Below are 22,554 nucleotides of genomic sequence, written 5' to 3' on the forward strand. Positions count from 1 at the left end.
TCAGCCAATGATTTGTTAAAAAAAATGACTGAGTGTTGATGAAGCTTCTGTTCTTCATCCAGACTGAAGCAGCTCTGATGAACAACACAGATCCTGCTGCTCCACAACCATCAGTCTGCTAACAAACTCCTGTCAGCTGGACATGTGGAGAAACAGCTTCACAGCTTTACTCTGCAGACACTCGTACTTACAGGAGTTCATCATGACTCTCCCTGTTCACTAACGCTCTGACACACATGTATGTAATCTACTGAAACCTCAGTTATCCAGTAGTCTGTGATCTTTGTCCTTTTGTGATTCCTTACAAACACGTCAGCATCCAACCCGTCTGTCCTTTTCAAATCTTCTTAACATCACACAGAAATAAGGAGGAAGCAAACCTGGCTGACAGTGTTATGACGTTCAGCTCACAGTGTTCAGAGTGTTGCTAACAGTTGCTAACCTAAGATGTGACACAGTGTGTTGTGTCCGTGAAGAGACTTCACATCGTAATGTTACCGCTGAACAAACGCCAGAGGTGTCTTTGGTGATGGTGTTCAGCTGATTGTGACGTCTTCCACTCCTCATCAGTCAGACTAACCCACTTCACGTCGGATAACATTCGTCCTCTGCATCCTCGGGCTCAGGGTATCCAGGTAAAGGTGCCCCAGAAACATCTTTTAAACATTTTCTTAACTTGTCTGTCTTCTCAAAAGGCCTCGATGAGCTGAGCACATATGAGTTGAACCAGAAACAGGAGAGTGGATCAAGGTTCACTCAGGTACCGAGCTGTTATTGGAGCTCAGAGCGAAAATGGGCGGGACTTAGGAGTCAACCATGACGGGGTCAGCTGATCGATTACATCATTTGCGTCTCCAGCACAGAAAACAAAGGTCTTTGAATGGTATCAGGTTCTTCCCTGTGGGTGGAAGGTACGACGACACGATGTCGGGATCGTCACTGAAATGTACTTTAAGTCAACTGTTTGAAAGTGGAGATCACTTCGATATCAAACCTCCACAGTTTGAATCACGTCCTCTTTCATTCCTGCTAAAATTGGCCCCTGGCTGCAGTTGTATAGCTGAAGGCTTCATATTGTAGTCGGATGTTGCCTGTGGCAGACACAGCTGAGGGAAATTACGGGTGATGTCGTACATACGCTTCAGACTGGATGGTTTACACAAACCACCTCAGTGTCATTTCACAGTGACTACAATACATCGTGACAGACAGGAGGAGAAACACTACAGACCACACAGAAACACTGCGTATACACCACACACTGGTATATGTACCTCAATAATGCAGCAGTGTGCTGAGGAGCCTGGAGGTGACTGCTGTGGAGCAACACGAGGAGATAAAAGAGGAAATCTCTTTCTGAGATTACACAAGAGTGTTCAATTATTAAAGAGCTTTGGTTTTAACCCTGTGAACTCCTGGAGAACTTTATTAACAGGGTTTAAATGGACCCACTGCTGTTTTAACCAGCCGTGGCATTTGTTGTAGTATACACACACACACACACACACACACACACACACACACACACGTATATATATGTGTATATATGTATATATGCATATATACATATATATGTATATATATATATATATATGCATATATACATATATATATATATATGTATATATGCATATATATGTATATATATATATATATATATATATATATATATATGTATATATACATATGAGTCCTACTTCCACCTCAGGTTTGACCTTAAAACAGCTGCTACACAACCCACATTCGGACTGACCCTCACAGACCGGTAACGTTCTGACAGGACTGAACAATACAACAGATTCATTTGATGAATAAGAATTTGTGTTTTCATGTGTAAAATGTCTGGATTGTGAAAATCAAACGAAAGCTGCCTACACAACTCACTCACCTGAATACATGTTGGCAATGTACATTTCTGCCAACCACAGGTGAGGCTGCAACACAGGTGAGGCTGCAACTGGTTAGGTTTAGGCACAAAAACACGTGGTCAGGGGGAGAAAACATCATGTTTTGGATCAACATACCTGGTTCTGTCTGTTCTGACCTGTAGACAGTCACACTGTTGTGTCTGTGCATGTATGTGCACTAACATTACACAGAGGAACATCGCAGGCTGCATCACGACGGCAGCTCGCATGACACAAAATGACTGATTGCAGGAATGTAGTCACACCTGTCCAGCATGATGTGATCTGTATTCATCACGCTCTGCTTACAGGAGGAATTCAGCCAATTAACTCTGACCAGAAAGATTTACAGCCGAATAATAAAATGTATAAACCGTCAGTGTGACGCTTTCTCTACAGTCCATCACAAAACCCGTCCAAATCGCCTCGACGTCAAACATGATGATATTTCTGCATCATTTGATGCTTTATCAAGTGTTAATGAAAACAGTAATACCACACACACACACACACACACACACACACACACACACACACACACACACCTCTGGGTTTTTAATGAATCCAGTGCTGTTCCTCGTCTCTTCCTAATGAAAGAGGAGATGCTCAGCAGCAGATCCCTCCTCTAATCTTCTGCTAACAGAAGGCTAATAAACGGGCCGGAGTCAATTATTGACCAGAGAAATTAACATTTGATGAGGTGCTGATAGTCGGAGGAGACAGCAGGCAGCATTTCTGTTTTCTCCAGGGCACGAGAACACAGAGCGAGAGAGAGGAGAGGGAAATGAACCATTTTGTGAACACAAACACAGCGAAGTCATCAGACGTCCTACAGGATGGCAAACAGGCTGAGTCCTCCTCATCAGGCCGACATGGAGCCAGGTTAGCTCTGAACTGTTCTCACAAGGTGAGGTGATGATTCTGAAAAAGTTCTACAGGTAATCGGAGAAGGTGTCGACATAAAGCTCGGGAAACTGTCCCACCCACATATTGTGACATGATTGTTGGGTTGGACGGGTCAGTTTTTTCTTACAATATCTAACTATTGTATTTTATTATAATTAATATTGATTAGTAGTATGAATATTATGAATAAATAAAGGCCTGCCAGGCTGTTCACTTCTTCACTTCTCCCTTTGCAGCAACAACGATAACAATAATATCAAATATCAGCACAAGTCAAGTGTTCAAACACTGTAGAAACCAGAGACCGTAAAACAAATCAAGTCCAACACACTCAGGATGCTTCTGTTATCTGCCTTCACTTCACCGAACATTCACACTGAGCCGTCACATGAAGCTGCTTATTAACCCTTATTAACCCCAGCCCTCACCAACAGCAGAGTGGATATATTATGAAGGAGAGCAAACTATAACATCAGACCAATAGTGGAAGAAGTTAAGCTCAGACTGCGCTGCTCGACTGAGCCGTGTTTCACAGTGTGAGAGGAAGTGAGGAAACGATCCTGGATCCATCTTTTTATGCAGAAACACACCAGAAGTTAATGTGCGGTCCTGCTGACTGACCGACAGACGGGTGAAAACACGACCTCGTGGCAGAATAAAGCACGTCGCCATGGTTACTGAATGCATCCAAAATTACAGCAAAACTTAAAAGTGTATTAATTTAAGCCGTTAGATCAGCTGGCAGCTCAGGATGCAGCTTCAGGCTCTCTGGTTGGATGTTTCTTGCTGAAATGCACCATGGGAGTCGTAGTAGACTTCTCTCCTTCAGCTCACACGTCCAGAGGACATCTTTTTATCAAAGAAGATAAATCAGCCGATGATCTTTGGTTCTGATGACTCGTGTCCATCAGACACATGAAGAGAGAGAACCAGTCATGTGATCGTCTGTGATCACATGACTGGCTGACATGACATCAGCTGTTTAATCACTGTAGTTGGACTGAGGCCTGTTTTTAAAGGCAAGTTTAATGTCAGGTTTTGGGTTGAAGGTGCAGATTTATTGTCCATTCTTTAGTGTCTTAATATTCAAATATTTAGAAATCCAAACTCAACTCAACAACTTAAAATGAGTCTTCATATAAAAAAAACATAGAAAACAAGATGAATGTTTCTATCAGGGATTACAGTGAAGTGATGAATTCTTCAGTTCAGTTGTACAAACAATCACTGCTCAGTAATCTGATGATTTATATCATGACACACCTGCAGCTCACGTCAGTCACAGCTCTGTGAGACGATCACCTGTGTACACTCACACAGTGACGGGAGGCCACACTGTGCTGTAAGTACACAAACCATGACGATCAATGTAAAGATCATTCACAGGACGATGTTTACTTCACATGAGTTATAAATGAGTTGCGTTTTATTGAACAAAATGATGTTTAAAATGAAAAGTATTCTGCTGGAGGATAATAATTCATTAACTCACTCTGAGTGTGTAAAAACAGTTGGAACATGAAGACGAGGCTGGATGTAATTAAACAGCTGCATTCAAAGTAAAGAACAACAAACTTAATGATCTGGATGTTAAATAAAGTCACTGAGGCGATTTATTGATGAGAAGCTCAAGTCTTTTCTCCTCCTGCTGTGTGAAATCAGATCCATCACGAGTTATCTTCATCTCTAACTACTGTTTTCACTTCCTGTCTGACAGTTAGTTTTTGTTTATTAATTAATTGATTAAATATAATTCTGCTCACAGAATTTGAAAATGTGTGAATGAAAATAATCTTTTCAATGTTTTATTTGATTACATGTCCATTTAACAGAATAAAAACACAAAAAGGTTTATCACTGCGGCCCGTCCAACCCGCCAGAATAAATGTTGGCAGTGTTTCTGCAGAACCAGAGTTTAAAGTTAAAACTTCTTTGGGTTCAGTTTATAATTGTATGCTTTGACACCACTGTTCCTGTGATCTCGTTGGGTTTAGGCATTAACACCACTTGGTTAGTGTTCTGTTGCCACAAACATGACTAGAAACGTCCCATCGTCTCTTCAAACAGTCTGGTTCTGTCACCAGTAACTCGACTGGACATGAGAAGATATCTGGTTCTGATAAACTGTGGTCTCTGGCCCGGCAGTCTTCTCCGGACATGAAGGTCAGCTCATATACACGCAGTGTGAACGTGATACGACTGACACGTATCTGTGTTTTACAGAAACCTAAACTGCCAGCATTAACCTGCCGCCGGGCCGATGTTCTGTTCGGAGTCATCTGACTTCCTCCTTTGCTCACCACAGATATTAGTCACATCTGAGCACTAGAGGGCGCTGTCACTAAAACATAAACAGATGTCGTTTTGAACGAGTTTACCAACAGGACTGAAATCAACGCAGGTGTATTAATCAATAGGATCAGTGAACACGCTGCAGCTTTATCATTAATCATCATGTTAGCTCTTTGTGTCTGTGCTGTGAGTGAAGCTCTGCGCTCACTGTGTCTGGAGGCCAAAGAGGAAAAGATAAGAGCAGAAACATCCTTTAAATCAGCCTGGACCACTTCCTTCAGATAAGATAAGGAGCTTAAAGCAGGAGTCAAAAGACTGGAACAAACTGGGATGAAGAGAGCAAATACATCAACGACACTTCTTATTTCCAACATGATGTCCTGTAACACTCAATCAGAAGCTGCAGTGATCATTCAAACTGCAGTGGACCAATCAACAGACGTCTGTGGGTGAACTGGGTGAGATGTGGACTCATGACCTCTGTGAACACAGTAAAATATATTTAGTATTTAAAAATGAACAGAGCAGAGTTTCTCCACTCACGTGCAGTAAAACTTGTGAGATGACGTATGTAAAATCTCAGCATCAGCTCATTTATCAGCTCATATTCAGGAGTCATAACATCACACACGAGTCCATCCATCAGCCTGACGCACACACAGCACACCGCTCTGCCTGCACACTGCCTCCTTTACCCAAAATGCATCTCTACTCTGGAGACTTTGCGAGCTCGTGTGATTAATAAATGATTTTGTTGTTTTCAGGGAAATATTTCACAGTCTCGGCTGCTGTGAAACGGACAGCTGAGCACCATCATTCAAGTGGAAAATGATGACTCTTCCTGAAAATTAAGTTAAAGTGTGAGACTGCAGGAGAGCGTGGAGACGCTCTGAGTGCTGCTGCATCCTGATACATCAGCTGAGCGCTTCATTTCATCTGTCAAAGTGCTCCCTGTGGGGCGGAGGGCCGCACTTCACACCCCGCAAACTCTTTCTGGATTCAGATTATGTTCCACATCAACAAATACCAGCACATGTTTGTCCTGCTCGGTGGAAAACGCCTCAGTGACACGACCAGAACCACAAACTCAGATACATAAGAAGAAAAAACTCAGCTGTCTGGTTTAAGTGGTTGTTCCTGCAAACAACAGACACATACAAATGTGTGTCAGAGGCTACATGCTGACATTACCACGTGTTATATCGCCCTCACATGACATGTTTATTGGCCTCCATGTCAGAAGGTGCAGGTGATGGAGGTGGTGTTACAGGCGACAGTGTGAGTCTGCATCTTCACATCTGTAAGTGTGAAAGCATTGGATATTTTTAACGAGACCTTGGGACGTCTCTGATTTTAGCCAAAACATAATGTTTCCGAACTCTAACCGGGTGGTTTTGGATCCTAAAGCTCGAACATGGGCTGCGACAACATCGAGCTGAAAACTGAACGTAAAGAAACGTGAAGTCTCAACATGTCCGTGTTCTGCAGAAACAGACACCAGACACCGCTGTTCACTTCCTGCCGACAGTAAACGTCGTCACATGATTATTACTGTAACTATGGCAACGTAACCAGGCAAATCCTGATTTAAACCCAAACGACGATCCTTCTGGAAGACAAACCAACATATCGCATCATAAAACTGATGACTTTATTTTCCAGCAGTGATTTCTTCATGTTGATCTAATGGCTCTGTGGTGTCAGCACATATCAGCCTGATCAACAGGATCAGCAGCTGCTTTACAGTAGAAACACCAACACAGTTAACAGTCTGTGAAGTTAACCGTCACAGTCAGTTCTGGAATCGTATTCTGCTAACAAGAATGAATTATCACTTGACATCAGTGCACAGATCTGAAGTCATTGACGACTCAGTTTGTTCACTGTGATGAATAAAGTTTAACAAAGCAGCAGCAGACTGTGGCGGCGGGGGCGGCGGCGGCGGCGGCGGCGGCGGCAGTGGCTGTATTTTACAGCCCTTTCTTTGTACGACAATATTTTTCTATATCAGCAGTTAAATCAGATGACTTGTTGGCCTTCATGAAGGAGGAAAACATCTTTCAGCCAGACAGCTTTCACCTTGAGACGGCTCTGATACATCTCACCATTTAATACAAGTTGAAGTGACTCTTTAAGTTCCTTTGGATATAATCTTAAAACCAGACCTGCATCAGTACAGAGTCATACAACAACCTCCATACCCTCCTCTGTTCTGTTCAGATGCTGGATCGGAACGGACAGGTAGGACAGGACAGGACAGGACAGGACAGGACAGGACAGGATAGGATAGCATAGGTAAGGATAGGACAGGACAGGACAGGTGTAGGATAGGATAGGATAGCATAGGTAAGGATAGGACAGGATAGGACAGGTGTAGGATAGGATAGGATAGGATAGGACAGGACAGGACAGGACAGGATAGGATAGGATAGGACAGGACAGGACAGGACAGGACAGGTAGGATAGGATAGGATAGGATAGGATAGGATAGGACAGGACAGGACAGGACAGGACAGGACAGGATAGGTAAGGACGGGACGGGACGGGACGGGACAGGACAGGACAGGATGGGTAGGATAGGATAGGATAGGATAGGATAGGATAGGATAGGATAGGACAGGACATGACAGGACAGGATAGGATAGGATAGGATAGGATAGGACAGGATAGGACAGGATAGGATAGGGTGGGATAGGACAGGACAGGACAGGATAGGATAGGATAGGATAGGACAGGACAGGACAGGATAGGATAGGTAAGGATAGGACAGGATAGGATAGGTAAGGATAGGACAGGATAGGATAGGTAAGGATAGGACAGGATAGGACAGGACAGGACAGGATAGGATAGGATAGGGTGGGATAGGATAGGACAGGATAGGGCAGGATAGGACAGGACAGGATAGGATAGGACAGGATAGGAGAGGAGAGGAGAGGAGAGGATAGGATAGGATAGGATAGGATAGGACAGGACAGGACAGGACAGGACAGGATAGGACAGGACAGGATAGGATAGGATAGGACAGGACAGGATAGGATAGGATAGGTAAGGATAGGATAGGTAAGGATAGGACAGGATAGGACAGGACAGGATAGGATAGGATAGGACAGGACAGGATAGGATAGGTAAGGATAGGACAGGATAGGACAGGATAGGACAGGATAGGATAGGACAGGATAGGATAGGACAGGATAGGACAGGATAGGATAGGACAGGACAGGATAGGATAGGACAGGATAGGATAGGACAGGACAGGATAGGATAGGATAGGATAGGTAAGGATAGGACAGGATAGGACAGGACAGGACAGGACAGGATAGGATAGGACAGGATAGGATAGGACAGGATAGGATAGGATAGGACAGGATAGGATAGGACAGGACAGGATAGGATAGGACAGGACAGGATAGGACAGGATAGGACAGGACAGGACAGGACAGGATAGGATAGGACAGGATAGGATAGGACAGGATAGGATAGGACAGGACAGGATAGGATAGGACAGGACAGGATAGGACAGGATATTCAGTTGTTACAGCAGCTCAAAAGTTAGAAGCAGAAGAAAAAAAGTGATGAATAAAAATAAATGAGGATATAAATACAGGGTGTGATGAATCATAATTGTTGTATTTCATTGGGTTTTTTTAAGGAGCAGCAGAAAATTATTTTGGCTTATATTTCATAGAGATGTTGATCAATGTGCGTCATCCCTGACGATAAATGAAACAAATACGTGAATAAAAATATCACTGTCATATAAAGCCTGTCTGTCTGTTCCTCAGACTCACTGTAGGACACACATGTAACAGACACACACGCAGCAGACACACATGCAGCAGACACACACGCAGCAGACACACATGTAACAGACACACATGTAACAGACACACACGCAGCAGACACACATGCAGCAGACACACATGCAGCAGACACACATGCAGCAGACACACATGTAACAGACACATGCAGCAGACACACACGCGGCAGACACACATGCAGCAGACACACATGTAACAGACACATGCAGCAGACACACACGCGGCAGACACACATGCAGCAGACACACATGCAGCAGACACACATGTAACAGACACACACGCGGCAGACACACATGCAGCAGACACACATGTAACAGACACATGCAGCAGACACACATGCAGCAGACACACATGTAACAGACACACATGTAACAGACACACATGCAGCAGACACACATGCAGCAGACACACACGCAGCAGACACACACGCAGCAGACACACACGCCGCAGACACACACGCGGCAGACACACACGCGGCAGACACACACGCAGCAGACACACACGCAGCAGACACACACGCCGCAGACACACACGCCGCAGACACACACGCGGCAGACACACACGCGGCAGACACACACGCAGCAGACACACACGCAGCAGACACAGACAGTTTGTGGGCTTCATGACTGGACTGAATCTTTTGGTGGTGCAGTAATGAGCTCCGGCGTTCGTTCGGCTGCTCAGCTTCTCGGTTTGTTCACAGAGAGCTGAAATCAGGGGAGTCACGAATCACAGCTACTGAGCTGGTGAGTCAGAGCGTGAGTCATTACCTCCACAGACGACACCTTCATCTTAATGACTGAGACCGGCCCGAAGGCTTTTCTGGGATTCTCGTCGTTAAATAAGTAAGATGCATGTCGCACGTCTTTCCACAAGGAAGGAGTTAAATACTGTGTTACATGTGAGCTGATGATGATGATGATGATGAAGCAACCAAATGTTTTGTTGTTTTTGAAACAATGACAATAAACATCTATTCATTCGTTCAAATCTCCAGAATTAAAGGGGAACTACCATTTTTTACAACCCTTATTTCTAGCATAAAATACGATCATTTACTCACCCAGATAACTTTGGTGTCATTTGGAGTCGTTCGGACGAAATTAGATCCAGTGGAGCGCCGCGTATATCCATATAATGCAAGTGATCGGGGCACCGAAGCGCAGCCTCTATATAACGCATTATCTGCCGCGAAACTAGTTCATTTCACCAATATTTTGTTATGATACGCTAGTGCTATTCCCCTCTGAGTTGCCTGTTACCAACATCGGGGTCTGTAGGTTGACCTAGCCGTTTAGCCTAGCCGCAGCCATTTGTTGTTCTTTGGCCAGCTGTTCCTCTCTCTGCCTCCGCATCCTCCTTTCAACGAGCTCCTCATCCGTGTACTCTGGCTCAAAACGGTAAGGACATCCATCATAAACAAAGTCATCGTCCACCACCTCAGAATCGGAAAAATATTCAGCCATGTTGCAAAAAACTAGCAGTAGCAAACTACAGGTAAACAAGCCGGTTGTCCCGGGTGCGCAGCGCTCAGAGATGACATCATCCAGGTCAGAGGTTAGTAGGTCAACCTACAGACCCCGGATGTTGGTAACAGGCAACTCAGAGGGGAATAGCACTAGCGTATCATAACAAAATATTGGTGAAATGAACTAGTTTCGCGGCAGATAATGCGTTATATAGAGGCTGCGCTTCGGTGCCCCAATCACTCGCATTTTATGGATACACGCGGCGCTCCACTGGATCTAATTTCGTCCGAACGACTCCAAATGACACCAAAGTTATCTGGGTGAGTAAATGATCGTATTTTATGCTAGAAATAAAGTCCAGGTTGTAAAAAATGGCAATTCCCCTTTAATGTTATTTAAGTACGTTTCTGCAAAACCAAAGATAACCTAAGACTGAACTCTTGTCACAGCACTGTGTGTTTAAAAGTTTAAAGCCTGCAGCTCCTCCAGTTAGTCAGGAGTGAAGAAGCCTCTTGGATAAGAAGGTGAAACCTCTTCAACAAACTGAAACACGTCCAGCTGTCTACGATGCAGCACTTAGAAACACTGTGCCTGTGCTCTGGTCAGGGTTAGAAAACATCGGATGTGGTCGCAACAAAAACCACTGAAGTGTCTCCAGGTGTCCGTAAACTCATCCAGTGGTGTGACTGGACCTGCAGTCTGCCTTTTGGAGGCTTGCTGGCTCTAATGATGTCACTCAACTTGTACTTTGGTAAATGAAATGCTTTTAATGTCAACATATGTAGGTATTTTGTACTACAAGTACTGCATGGCCAGTAGCAATTTTCTTAGTTATAGTACATGTGGTATTTTTATCGATTTATAAAGTATTTAAAATGAAACAAGAGCTCCGTCGTGTGATTCCTCAACAGGTATCAGAGAAACACAGACAGGTTTTTTTGACCGATCACTAACTCATTTTTCAGGATCGTGACCTTTTCAAATCAGAAAGAAATGAAGACACTTCACATGTAGACTTGAAAATATATGACTGTTGTTTGGACTCTGCTGCAGTTATTAGCTCCTGTTTAAAATGCTTGTTTTGAAATGACTCAACGTCAAACGTGTTGAAACGAGACAGAAGCATGAGTGAGTCGGCGTCGGCCTGATGGAGACTGATGGCTGTTTGTGTGTGTGAAGAACAAAAAGAAGGAGGGATGGATTTGTTTTACAAAAAGGGATATTTAGAGGAGAGCAGACGAGTTGTTGTGATGAACGACCGCCTCGCTGAACTGAGATAAGCTGAGAAAACATTAGTACAGCGATGAACTATATTACTGAACACGAGTGCCATATGTTTCCTCCAGCTGACTGATCTCCCCCCGAATCTCTCCAGACTGCCGATCACTCGCAGAGTAACACACCGTGGTCTGATGAAGTAAAGTGACACCACCTCTCTTTTCATTTTTAGTGTCCTCCCCTCCATCCACCACCACCCGCCCACCTCAGCCTCCTCAGCCTCCACCTCGCCGCTCCCGCTGTGGTGATAAGTACGTGTCGCCGCTCTGAGTTTATGGCAGCAAAAGAGGCTAATAAACGGCTGACACATGCCATCCGGGATTCCCAGGTAATCAAATAGGCAAATTATGCGTCACATTAACTGGTGCGTTGCTTCTAATATCTCTCCAGCCCTAATGAATTTATGAATCAACACAGAGAGGCGAAGGAAGGCTGTTTACAACCAAGATGGAGGAGGATGAGGAGGCAAACAGCTGCAGAGCCCAGAAACAGGACCGGAGGAGCCCGAGCAGCACACGGCTGGTGATCATGTGGATGAATGTGTGCCGAGGACGGAGGTAAACAAGCTGACGTCACCTTAAAGCTGCTGTAATGAATGTAAAGACCTCATCCTGAGAAATATCTCAGCAGGTCCTGGAGGATATGTTACAGACTGGAAACAGCATGAAGGAAGAGTTATCATCAGAAAAGGACATTTCCAACTAAGTTTGTCCAGTTTTAACAGACGATGTGTTTCTTCTGCTCCTTCTCTGATATTTTGCGAGTTTATTTTGTTCAAATAAAAAACTAAAAGAGTTTTTCCCAAACATCTGAAACTTTACTACTGAGGTACAGAGTGGTGTTAAGAGTGTAGCTGTGGTGTAGCTTCTTCTTCTTCTTCACAACTAAAATTCTGGTTGCATCTCACAAATTGCTCCTTTAAAAATATTTAGTAAAAATATAGAGTGTCTCATCAACATGGTTCGTGTGTTCCTGAACACCGACTCTCTTCTCTTTCTCTTACACAGATATTCAACCTGAATTGACACAGATGTTCTCAGACACAGTTGTGTTTGAAGGTGAGCTGCTGCTCCTGAAGTGCAGCGTTCAGATCTGCTGATAATCGCAGCCTTTTGTGACATGAATGATTTTATGAATGTCAGCGCTGCTCATGTACGACAGCTAACTATGAAAACAGTTTCATTTGAAACCAAACAGGCGCTGCAGGTTTTCAAGCCTCATGTGATTTTAACCAGCACTCTTCAGTCAGACGCTCCACATGACAAATAGCTGGGAGACAAAGCTCCCTCCTCCTGCGAGCTGCCAGTACAGAGTTCAGATGGTATTAAAGGGCCCAGTTACCCCGTCAGCATTCTGCACCTCTGAACGCTGGAAAGCAAATATCTCACAGCAGTTTTCTCCACAATCCTGCTGATTCAGAGATAATAAGAGCAGGTTCCTCAGGCTCTGTGGAGGTGTGTGTGCTCAAGAAGCTGCAGAATAATGAGAGTTACCAAAGTTACCAAACCCAAACTGACCTGGTCTGAAAGTTGGTTTTTCTAACGGCTGCGCTTCACGTCGCGGTCGGACACGTTTAAATGAGTCCAAACTCAGATTGAAATAACAGCTGGTTTTCTTTGTCCTGACTCAGGTGATGTTCAGATGAAATAAGAGGCTCCAGCTTTATTTGTGTACTCATTTATTTTTAATTCAAGCTGCAGGCCAGAAAACGGAGCCCTTACTTACATCCACACAACAGTTCAGATATACTCGTGTCCTGACAACAGTATCGACTGTGTTCTGTGTTTATGAGCTTGTTTTTAATCTCAGTTCAGATCTGTGAGAAATCCTTCACATAAAACATCTGACTGACGCCGAGGAAGCAAACCTCCATTTTACTCAGTGAAGAGAAAGATGTTTGATGACGCGGCTGGATGTACGTACAGTATATATACTGTACATCTTCTCTGGTCGCTTGTATACTTTTATACATTTTATTTATTGGATTTGGACACATCTGATCATAATGGGAAAAAAGCAATTCTCTTTTTTATATTCTCTATTTCTTCTGCGATAAAACAAGAGTTTTATCTGCCGTCTGTTCATAACAACATTATGGTCGATCAATGAACGATCACGCTGTGTAAAGATTGTTTTCAGCGGGTCTGCGTCTTATATCGCAATAAAATATTCATAAATCAAAGAAGACATTTATGGCTTCACATTTTGTAAGAAAGCACGATAAGTAGCAGCTGTGCGTACGTGAATGATGATCCTGACAGTTCGATGTGTCGCATTATTAGCTGAGATCACATTTAAATGACTCGAGTAAGAAGTCTCGAGTAAATAAGACTCAATGCGTCTCACAGTCGGACCTAAACTGTCCTCGTTCAGTCAGCTCAAGTGAACAACTACTTCAGAAAATGTCTGATTCTTTTATAAAAAGCACAAAAACTCAGTGGACATTAAACTGAAGGAGAGAAGTCAACTACAACTCCCAGAGTGCAGTTCAGTAAGAAACATCCAACCACAGAGCTTCACATTCAAACTGAAGATGATTCATTTCATTTGCTTTGGGTTCTGGTTCAGTGTTGGATCCATTCAGGCGACGAGGCGACCGCAGTTTGCGGCTGCTCTGCTCTGCAGCATTTGTAAGCGAGACACATCAGATATTTTGAGGAGACTCGGGATCTTTCCAGATGAGTTTGTGGCAACCAAAACAGGTTATTGTTCACGGGAAGTCGAGCGATCCACATCTGTATTTGTGGCAACAGAAACTGGTGTTTCGAAGGAGACAAGCCGTGTTTGCTGCAGCCAGAACAGGTACTTTAATCCAAACCATGAAGTTTTCTGACACTAACCAAGTGATATTGTGCCTGAACCTCACCAGAGCAGAAACAGCGCTGTGATTAGAGAGAAACAGAAAATTCAACCTAAACAATCGTAACGTTTGCTTGAACTGATCTGTGGTTTAGCAGAAACCTGCTCAGCTAACGTTTATGGTGGCGGTTGGGTTGGAAAACAGATTGTTTTTTAGTTTAATCACGATGCATTTTCCAGCTAATCCGAGAGGATTTTAAAAGAGTTTATTGAGCTGAAGAAGAGAAACAAACTGTTCATCCTGCAGTTCATCACAAACATCACAGAAAAACTGTAATCTGAAAGGAACAAGTAACTAAAGCTGTGAGAGGAATGTAGTGGAGTGAAAAGTAGATTGAGTGAAATATAAAACAGAATGATTGATTTATATTATATCTAATGCTGGAGATATAATACTTCTGTGTTTGCGTTCAGAAGCATTAACAATCTGTCAAAGACAAACTGAGCAGACAGGATGAGGAAACGTCTGCAGCTCCACAGTAAAACACATTAATAGATGATCAGTGTGTGAGGTCGGCTGTCAGTCGTGATCGATCAATACGTCCTCCTGTTTAACTCTCAGAACAGCGTTTCCTCTGTAATGAGTTATGACTCCTGTCCCAGCTGACGACTGGCGGAGGTTTAAGACGACACACTGCAGATCTGAGGCCGCCTCGACACGGAGCTCCTGTTCGTCACTGTAATGTGGCGCCGTGGGACTGAAGTGACAGTTAGACTTTACTGCCGGTTCTGCTGCACAGACGACCCGGTCCGTTCATCAGCCTCCACTGAGCCACTGAGACACGAGTGGTGAGAAAACTTTAGATAAGAGAGAAAAACTGCTAATCAGCCTGCTGCCACCTGACTAATCACTGTGTGTGTGTGTGTGTGTGTGTGTGTGTGTGTGTGTGTGTGTGTGTGTCTTATCTGCAACGCCCCGCTGGAAACCAATACTGTCTAATTATATTACCGGGCGTGTGTGTGTGTGTGTGTGTGGCTGTGTGTGTGGACTGATAGAAGAAAACTCCTGTAATCAATACTTGGTGGATTATCACACACACACACACACACACACACACACACACACACACACACACACACACACACACACAGCCCCCCCCCACACACACACACACAAACACACACACACAAACACACACACACACACACTTTCTTGATCGCTGGCATCAGAATAAGAGGATTTAGGAGCTGAATAATTTACTGCTCCCGGATTCATCAATACGTCCAGAACCTCTCTGTGTTACTGAACATCTGCTCAGAACCTGAAGCCCATCTGATGTCACACAGCTCAGAGGGAAGTCTGATCTACTGTCACACATCAAGGTCCGGCTGTTCATTTCTGGTACTTTAGTAAAGTGCATTTACGACTCATGTAGGTTCGTACTTTACAGATTCAGATTAATAACACAGAATATAATCAACAAAAAGGTTTCATCGTGGGTCAAAGCTTCTGTATTTAATGTGTGAGTAGACGGACTTTAAGTTTTTCTTCCACCACTGATTTCAGGCACACGCCACTCAGCTGCGGGAAAACTTCTTAATCCTCGCCTTTAATCACAAGTACTAAAGAACCAGGAGTCATATTCACAAATCACTTCAAATTTTGAGACTCTAAATCACAGAGTGATTCATAAAGTTTATTAGAGCTAAAAAAGCTCTAATGTCTGAGAGAGGTTTAAAGTCCAGAGGACCCAGAGGACTCAGAGGACCCAGAGGACCCAGAGGACTCAGAGGACCCAGAGGTCTCAGAGGACTCAGAGGACTCAGAGGACCCAGAGGACCTAGAGGACCCAGAGGACTCAGAGGACCCAGAGGACCCAGAGGACTCAGAGGACCCAGAGGACCCAGAGGACCCAGAGGACCCAGAGGACCCAGAGGACTCAGAGGACCCAGAGGACCTAGAGGACCCAGAGGACTCAGAGGACCCAGAGGACTCAGAGGACTCAGAGGACCCAGAGGTCACTCAGAGGACCCAGAGGTCACTCAGAGGACTCAGAGGACCCAGAGGACCTAGAGGACCCAGAGGACTCAGAGGACCCAGAGGACTCAGAGGACTCAGAGGACCCAGAGGTCACTCAGAGGACCCAGAGGTCACTCAGAGGACCCAGAGGTCACTCAGAGGACTCAGAGGACTCAGAGGACTCAGAGGACTCAGAGGACCCAGAGGACCCAGAGGACTCAGAGGACCCAGAGGACTCAGAGGACCCAGAGGACTCAGAGGTCACTCAGACCGGCTGCAGGTGATCAACCTTCTACCAGTGTTGTGTGATGATAAAGATATTAACAGGTGAGTTCATGAACAAATCTTAACAAGGCTGAAACAGCACAGATGAGGATTTCTGCACCTCTTTAACTTCCAAACTCAGCCTGGAGACTCACCTTCAGTTCATCAGGTGCACGTCTGGACATCGTTCCAACAGAAGAGCATAAAAATATAAATACGAAAAGATTTAAAGAACTCAGACTAAATAAAATCACTGTTTCTTCTTCTCTTGTGACCAAACTGATGAGACTAAATTAATTCATTCTGGTTGGATCCTGAAAACAACCTGCAAACGCTTCTTGTCATATTTCCATCAACAGGTGGCCTCTGGTTTCTGCTCAGTACCACAGCCGGTGGTCCAGGACCCAGCTTTCTCCTGAATACCCTCTAAAAAAAGAACCTGCTGCAACAACAAAGAGTGTGAAAACCACCAGGGAGAGCTGTGCAAATCATTTAATCACATTATTGTTCAAAAAGCAGCACAGATCAATGATCAAGGTCTTGTGGGTGTGGAACCATCAGGCAGCTTCCTGTCAGCGCCGTGTCCTTTAATTATCCTCTACAAACTCCAGCACTTAAATGTCAGGACGCATCCTAACTGGTGAGATGTGAAGAGTCATCAGGTTGCTCTAAATGTCACTGAGATTATTCAGAGAGCAATCAGCATCTCTGTAAACTCATTAACTCCTCTCAAGTTTCTGTGACTCGACACTTTACATCATTCTGCAGATTTGTGTTACTGGTACATTAAGAAACACGTCGGATCAGCGTGTTCTCGTCTACTCTCACACCGTCCTGCAAAACGCACCAGGGCTGGATCAGAACCAGCTCAGACCCTCCTCTTCAGTCCAGACTTCACACCAGCACAAACAAACCAAACAGAACTGAACCAGGACACACCAGAGTCCACCAGAGTCCATCAGAGTCCATCAGAGTCCGTCTGGACTGAGACAAACTTTAGAGTATGACAGCGACGACATCCTGTGAATTCATCGTCCTCCATGTGCTGAAGTGTTTCTTCTTAAATCATTTCAGGTGAAACATCAGCTGCTGAAACACAAAAACTGGCTCCTCCACCGACTGACTGTTGCCATAGAAACAGTCAGCTGACCCTGTCTGGACCCACGGCACCAGCCTCTTACCTGCTTCTCTGGAGAGCTGCATGAAGGCGTCCACTCCCTTCTCCCCGTAGCTGCCCTCTGAGGCCACGGTGGAGACGTAGTTCCAGCCCATGGCCTTGACGATGTCCACCATGGCCTGGGCCTGGAAGCTGTCCGGAGGGACCACCCGAGAGAAGAAGTCGTACCGCCGGTCGTCACTCAGCTCCGGGGCGGTGGATGCATAGCTGATCTGAGGGATCTGGAGGGAGAGAGTGAAGAAGAGGACGAGGAGTTAGGAAGGTGGAGCTGAACCTGTTTCTCAATAATCGTGAAGCAAACATGTACAGACAGAACAGATTTCCTCCAGTCGGAGGGAAACGGTCAGATTAAGAGTTTAGGTGATCTTAAATCTTTCTGTTGAACAGATTATCAGTGGTTTATGCCTCGAGGTACCAGGAGATATTTGCATCTGATCATCGGTGATATATTAGGGTCCACGTACGAGCACATAATGTGTCGATATAAAGACACAATAAAAAGACTGAACGTCTCTGAGGTTGCAACATATTCTAAACAAACTGTTTTAATAGTGAGATACATGAGTGAGTGAAGTTAGAGGAAGCAGCCGTTCAGTCCGTCTGCAGGAAGGTTCAGAACGACTGGATCAGTTACAATCTGATGGATCACTGCTTCAGTAACACATGACTGAAGTCGACTGTATGGACCTTTTCCTGAACAGAACCATGTGACCTGAAGTGTTTGACAGTTCGAGTTTAATAGTGAACAAGTGAACTGTTCACCACCAGGTGCATGCTGGGAAAGACTCCGATCAACAGTTATCACGTGTAATAAACAAAGCGTCCTCTGATCATCTGCATGTGTTTATTTTATAACGAGCTGAAATGTGTGAATATAAACTGTCCGACTGTTTTAAACTAATGAGGCAGCAACAAATATCAGATCTCATCTCTGAGACCAAAGATCATCTTTTAATGTTGTTTCTATCTTCTGTTTAAAACTCTGCCAGTGAACCAGAGAAGGTCCTGCAGAGATCAAACTGTTCGCTGCAGCTCCTCACACAGCTTCAGAAAACATTTTCAAATAGGCACTATTTCCATTAGTCGACTTTTTCTTTACTTTCCTGCTTTAAAACAAAGAAGAAACTTAAAATAAGAGTTGAAAGATTGAAATTAAGACAGTTTTGTGTCACCAGATGATCAGATGAACTAAATTCAGTGAGCTAAACACTCAGTTCAGTAAATCACTCCAGATTTCACTGAACCAAAGTGTGAAACAAACGCACAAAACTGTCAGATACGACAAAGAAGTCAAAATGCATTGAATACTAATTAAGTAACCAATAACTCACAGCACTAATATCACCCAAACAAACACAAATGAAAGAATTCTGCAGAGATATTTTTTTTTGATTCAGCTGAAAAATATTGTGCTCAAAAATATAATATTAACCTGATGAACAGACGTACTCTCAGACACTGAGCAGGACGAAGCACGAGATGAGGTCACAATTCAAACTGAGTGAGACGAACACATGCAGCCACTTGTCACTTCCTGAACAACAACAACTTCCTGTCCAGACAGGAAGTGAGGTCAGTCTACTACTAAACTACAAACTCACTAGAACAGATGAGAGTTTGACTCAGATTCTGCAGTTTATTGAATCAATACAAATACAAAATATTATGAATGTTTAGTTAGATGTTAGAAGTCTTTTTTGCTCATGTGTGTTTTTGGTTGTGGTCACTTTAAGAAAGTCAGGAACTAAATTACAGGGAGTTGTGTCATGTGGCTAGTAACCAGGAAGTAAGCAAGAGAGCTGTTGAGAGCTGTTGTTTTGTTCCATCTGAGTCAATCCAGCGACATATGCATACATCTTATGCCTTTGGTAGCATCATGGGTATGTACTAGTTTGTTTTATCGTTATCTACAATTGCAGATTATTATTTTGTGACATTCTGTGAAGTTTGATGCTAAAAAAGTTACCAAGCTAACCACTCTGTTACTGAGCCATTGCAAGTTCATGAGAGCATAATTACAATTAAGAAATGAGCAGGAATTGATTACATGTCAAGATATTATTTCATATATGACGTTTCAAGTTAAAAATGTAATTAATACATGAACCCTGTCACAGTTAAAAACAGTTAAAAAGGAAAACAAGTGGATTAATTCATATTGAAGATTGAGCTGGTACATTTACATTGTGGATTTTGTATGTTAAAAGCAAGCACAGCGTTGATTATATTTTCTGTATATCTGTCCTAGTTTCACCTTTCCTCGCAACGTCAATAAACCTGTGGACAAAGGGACAACTGTCTTCAGAGTCTTGGTGTTAGGAAGGAGTTTATCTGACTGTCAAGTTATGCACAGCACACGTGTAATGAGGACAGCACAATGAATATTAAAAATATATGCACATATAGAAATAGAAGTATGTAAAGATTTTGCCTAAACGGTGACCACTGTAATGGCTGCTGCTTGATGTGAACTGCATGCTGGGATACGTCTCTACAGCAGACGCACACCAGGTCACAGGCTGTGTTCCAATTCAGGGGCTGCATTTGAAGGAGCCTTCAAATTGGGACAGCCTTCGCGCAGCGTTGTGACGCAATTGGCCTTCAAATGCAGCCTTCTTTTCCCTCTTTTTGGAGGACGCACCGCTGCTATCCTTCGCGGTCTCCCATATCCCAAGATCCTTTGCGCACCCGAAACAGAAGAAAGATGTGTGGAGAAACTGAAACATTTCCAAACAACTAAAACCTGAGCAAGAAAAAAGTCACTTCAGAGAGAAACTTCCTTTTCAGGGAGCTGATAAACAGACGTGTCTTTAAAATAAAGTGATTTAACTAGAACTGAGTTCTGTTCAGGTAGAAAGTGACGGAGTTCATCTGTGTTGGAGTGTAAATGTGGAGATGAGAGCAGATTTAACGAGTTTGAAACAGCGAGGAGTGAAAGGTGCTCATGGTAATTAGAGAGAATCTGTGTGAGGTCAGGGATTATTTGATCTCTGTCCATCAAGGTCTCAACCGACGTCCAGTAAAAATTAAAATCCATCCCTCAGGAAGAAAATCAGAGCGAAGCTCTTAAAGTTGCAAAATCCCCCCAACAGATACGTCTTCCAATTAGCCTTTGATCTGTGGGAGTGATGCTCCACTCACACTGACTCACACTGACTCACACCGACTCACACCGACTCACACCGACTCACACTGACTCACACCGACTCACACTCACATTATGATCAGGTTAAAAGTGTTTGCACACACACACACACACACACACACACACACACACACACACACGGCTCATTATTTTTGTTTTTTATTGAGAGAAAGAGGAAAATGAATAGCGCAGAGATCTGGAGGGAAATTGGTTTTTAAAAATACCGTTTGCAGCACAAACACTGTTGACTACTTACTGAACCTCTCTCACATAATCAGCAGCTTTTTTTCTTCGGTTCCTGTTTCTGCGGGCCGTTTATGAGCTGTCAGCACCACAACAGGACCTCATTTACTTTAAACTGTGGTGATCAGTTTTCCTCCTGCAGCAGGTGGAAAACACATTCTGGGCGCACAGGGACCGACAATCTACTTAAAAATCAGTTTACAACGATCTAATCCTATTAAAACATTCAGGTGTGTTTTTGGTGAAACACGACCTGCTGGAGGAGACGGTTCTGTTTTACATCCAGAACCCGTTCTGCTGGAAACTCCAGAAACCAGAAACTGGCTCTGTTTAAACCCGACAGAGCCGACGCATCATCCCCAGTACTGTCCTGTGCATACACGCATACATGCACCTCTACATTCCTATAACACGCTGTATGTTCACATGCTTATTGTCGTTGAGTGGTCGTATGACTACCGGCTACTACTCTAAGTTAAAGCATATATGGTGTCTTCATTTTGTGGCGCTGGTCCGGCTGATCTCACAATTTTCAATTTGATTTGAATGAAAAAGATTCAGAGAGAACTAACGCTGAAACCTCTCACAAGGTGCATTATTAGAAAAATAAAAATATTAACGTTTACATAATGTTTCCCAAAATTAGGATTAAAATCTGCCGATGGAGAAATGAATTAGATATTGTTTTGATTCAAGCCTCTCACTTTTAAAATTCTGCAGTGAAAGAAGAAGAACGTGATGACAGATGTAGCTCGATGTAGTTCAACAAAGAAACGTTCATGTTTTAACCAACTTCTGCAGCCGTTCAGAGTAAAGATTACTGAGTTTACGAGGTGCACTTGAATGCATCATGAAGTCCCTGAAACCTGCATTTGGTGCTTGGCGTGTGTTAATCTCAGATCGCTGACACGCATCCACAGGAAAAGATCGATCCAGGTTTTTATGAATCGATATCGGATCATTCAGATGAAAAAGGATTTTGAACTCTCAGCCCTGTGCTGCGTATCGAATGATCAAACATGATGTGGCCCAAACACGGCGGGGCGACCCGTGTGAGGTCTGAGGCGGAACCAGGACAGAAAACATGTGCAGGTGCAGATTACTGCTGTGAGTTCACAGAGAGAACTGAAGGTGACTCAGAGAGCACATCAACGTTTTTAGACAACTTTACTGAGACAATCAATCTGAAACTGCACGTGATTGGTCCCCACGATGTCAGGATGTGACCTAATGACC

The 22,554-nt window shown here is 43.8% G+C and overlaps 1 protein-coding gene across 1 annotated transcript in view; it reads right to left on the reverse strand.

The window, feature by feature from the left end:
- The window catches only part of grm7 (glutamate metabotropic receptor 7), a 193,381-nt gene that overhangs the window by 92,001 nt on the left and 78,826 nt on the right, over nucleotides 1-22,554 (reverse strand). Inside the window, exon 2 of the mRNA XM_073467537.1 lies at nucleotides 17,935-18,151. Coding sequence (XP_073323638.1) covers nucleotides 17,935-18,151 — 217 coding nt within the window. The remainder of the gene's footprint in view (nucleotides 1-17,934; nucleotides 18,152-22,554) is intronic.

Source organism: Pagrus major, chromosome 6 (genome assembly GCF_040436345.1).
Source record: "Pagrus major chromosome 6, Pma_NU_1.0".
Lineage (NCBI taxonomy): Eukaryota > Metazoa > Chordata > Actinopteri > Spariformes > Sparidae > Pagrus > Pagrus major.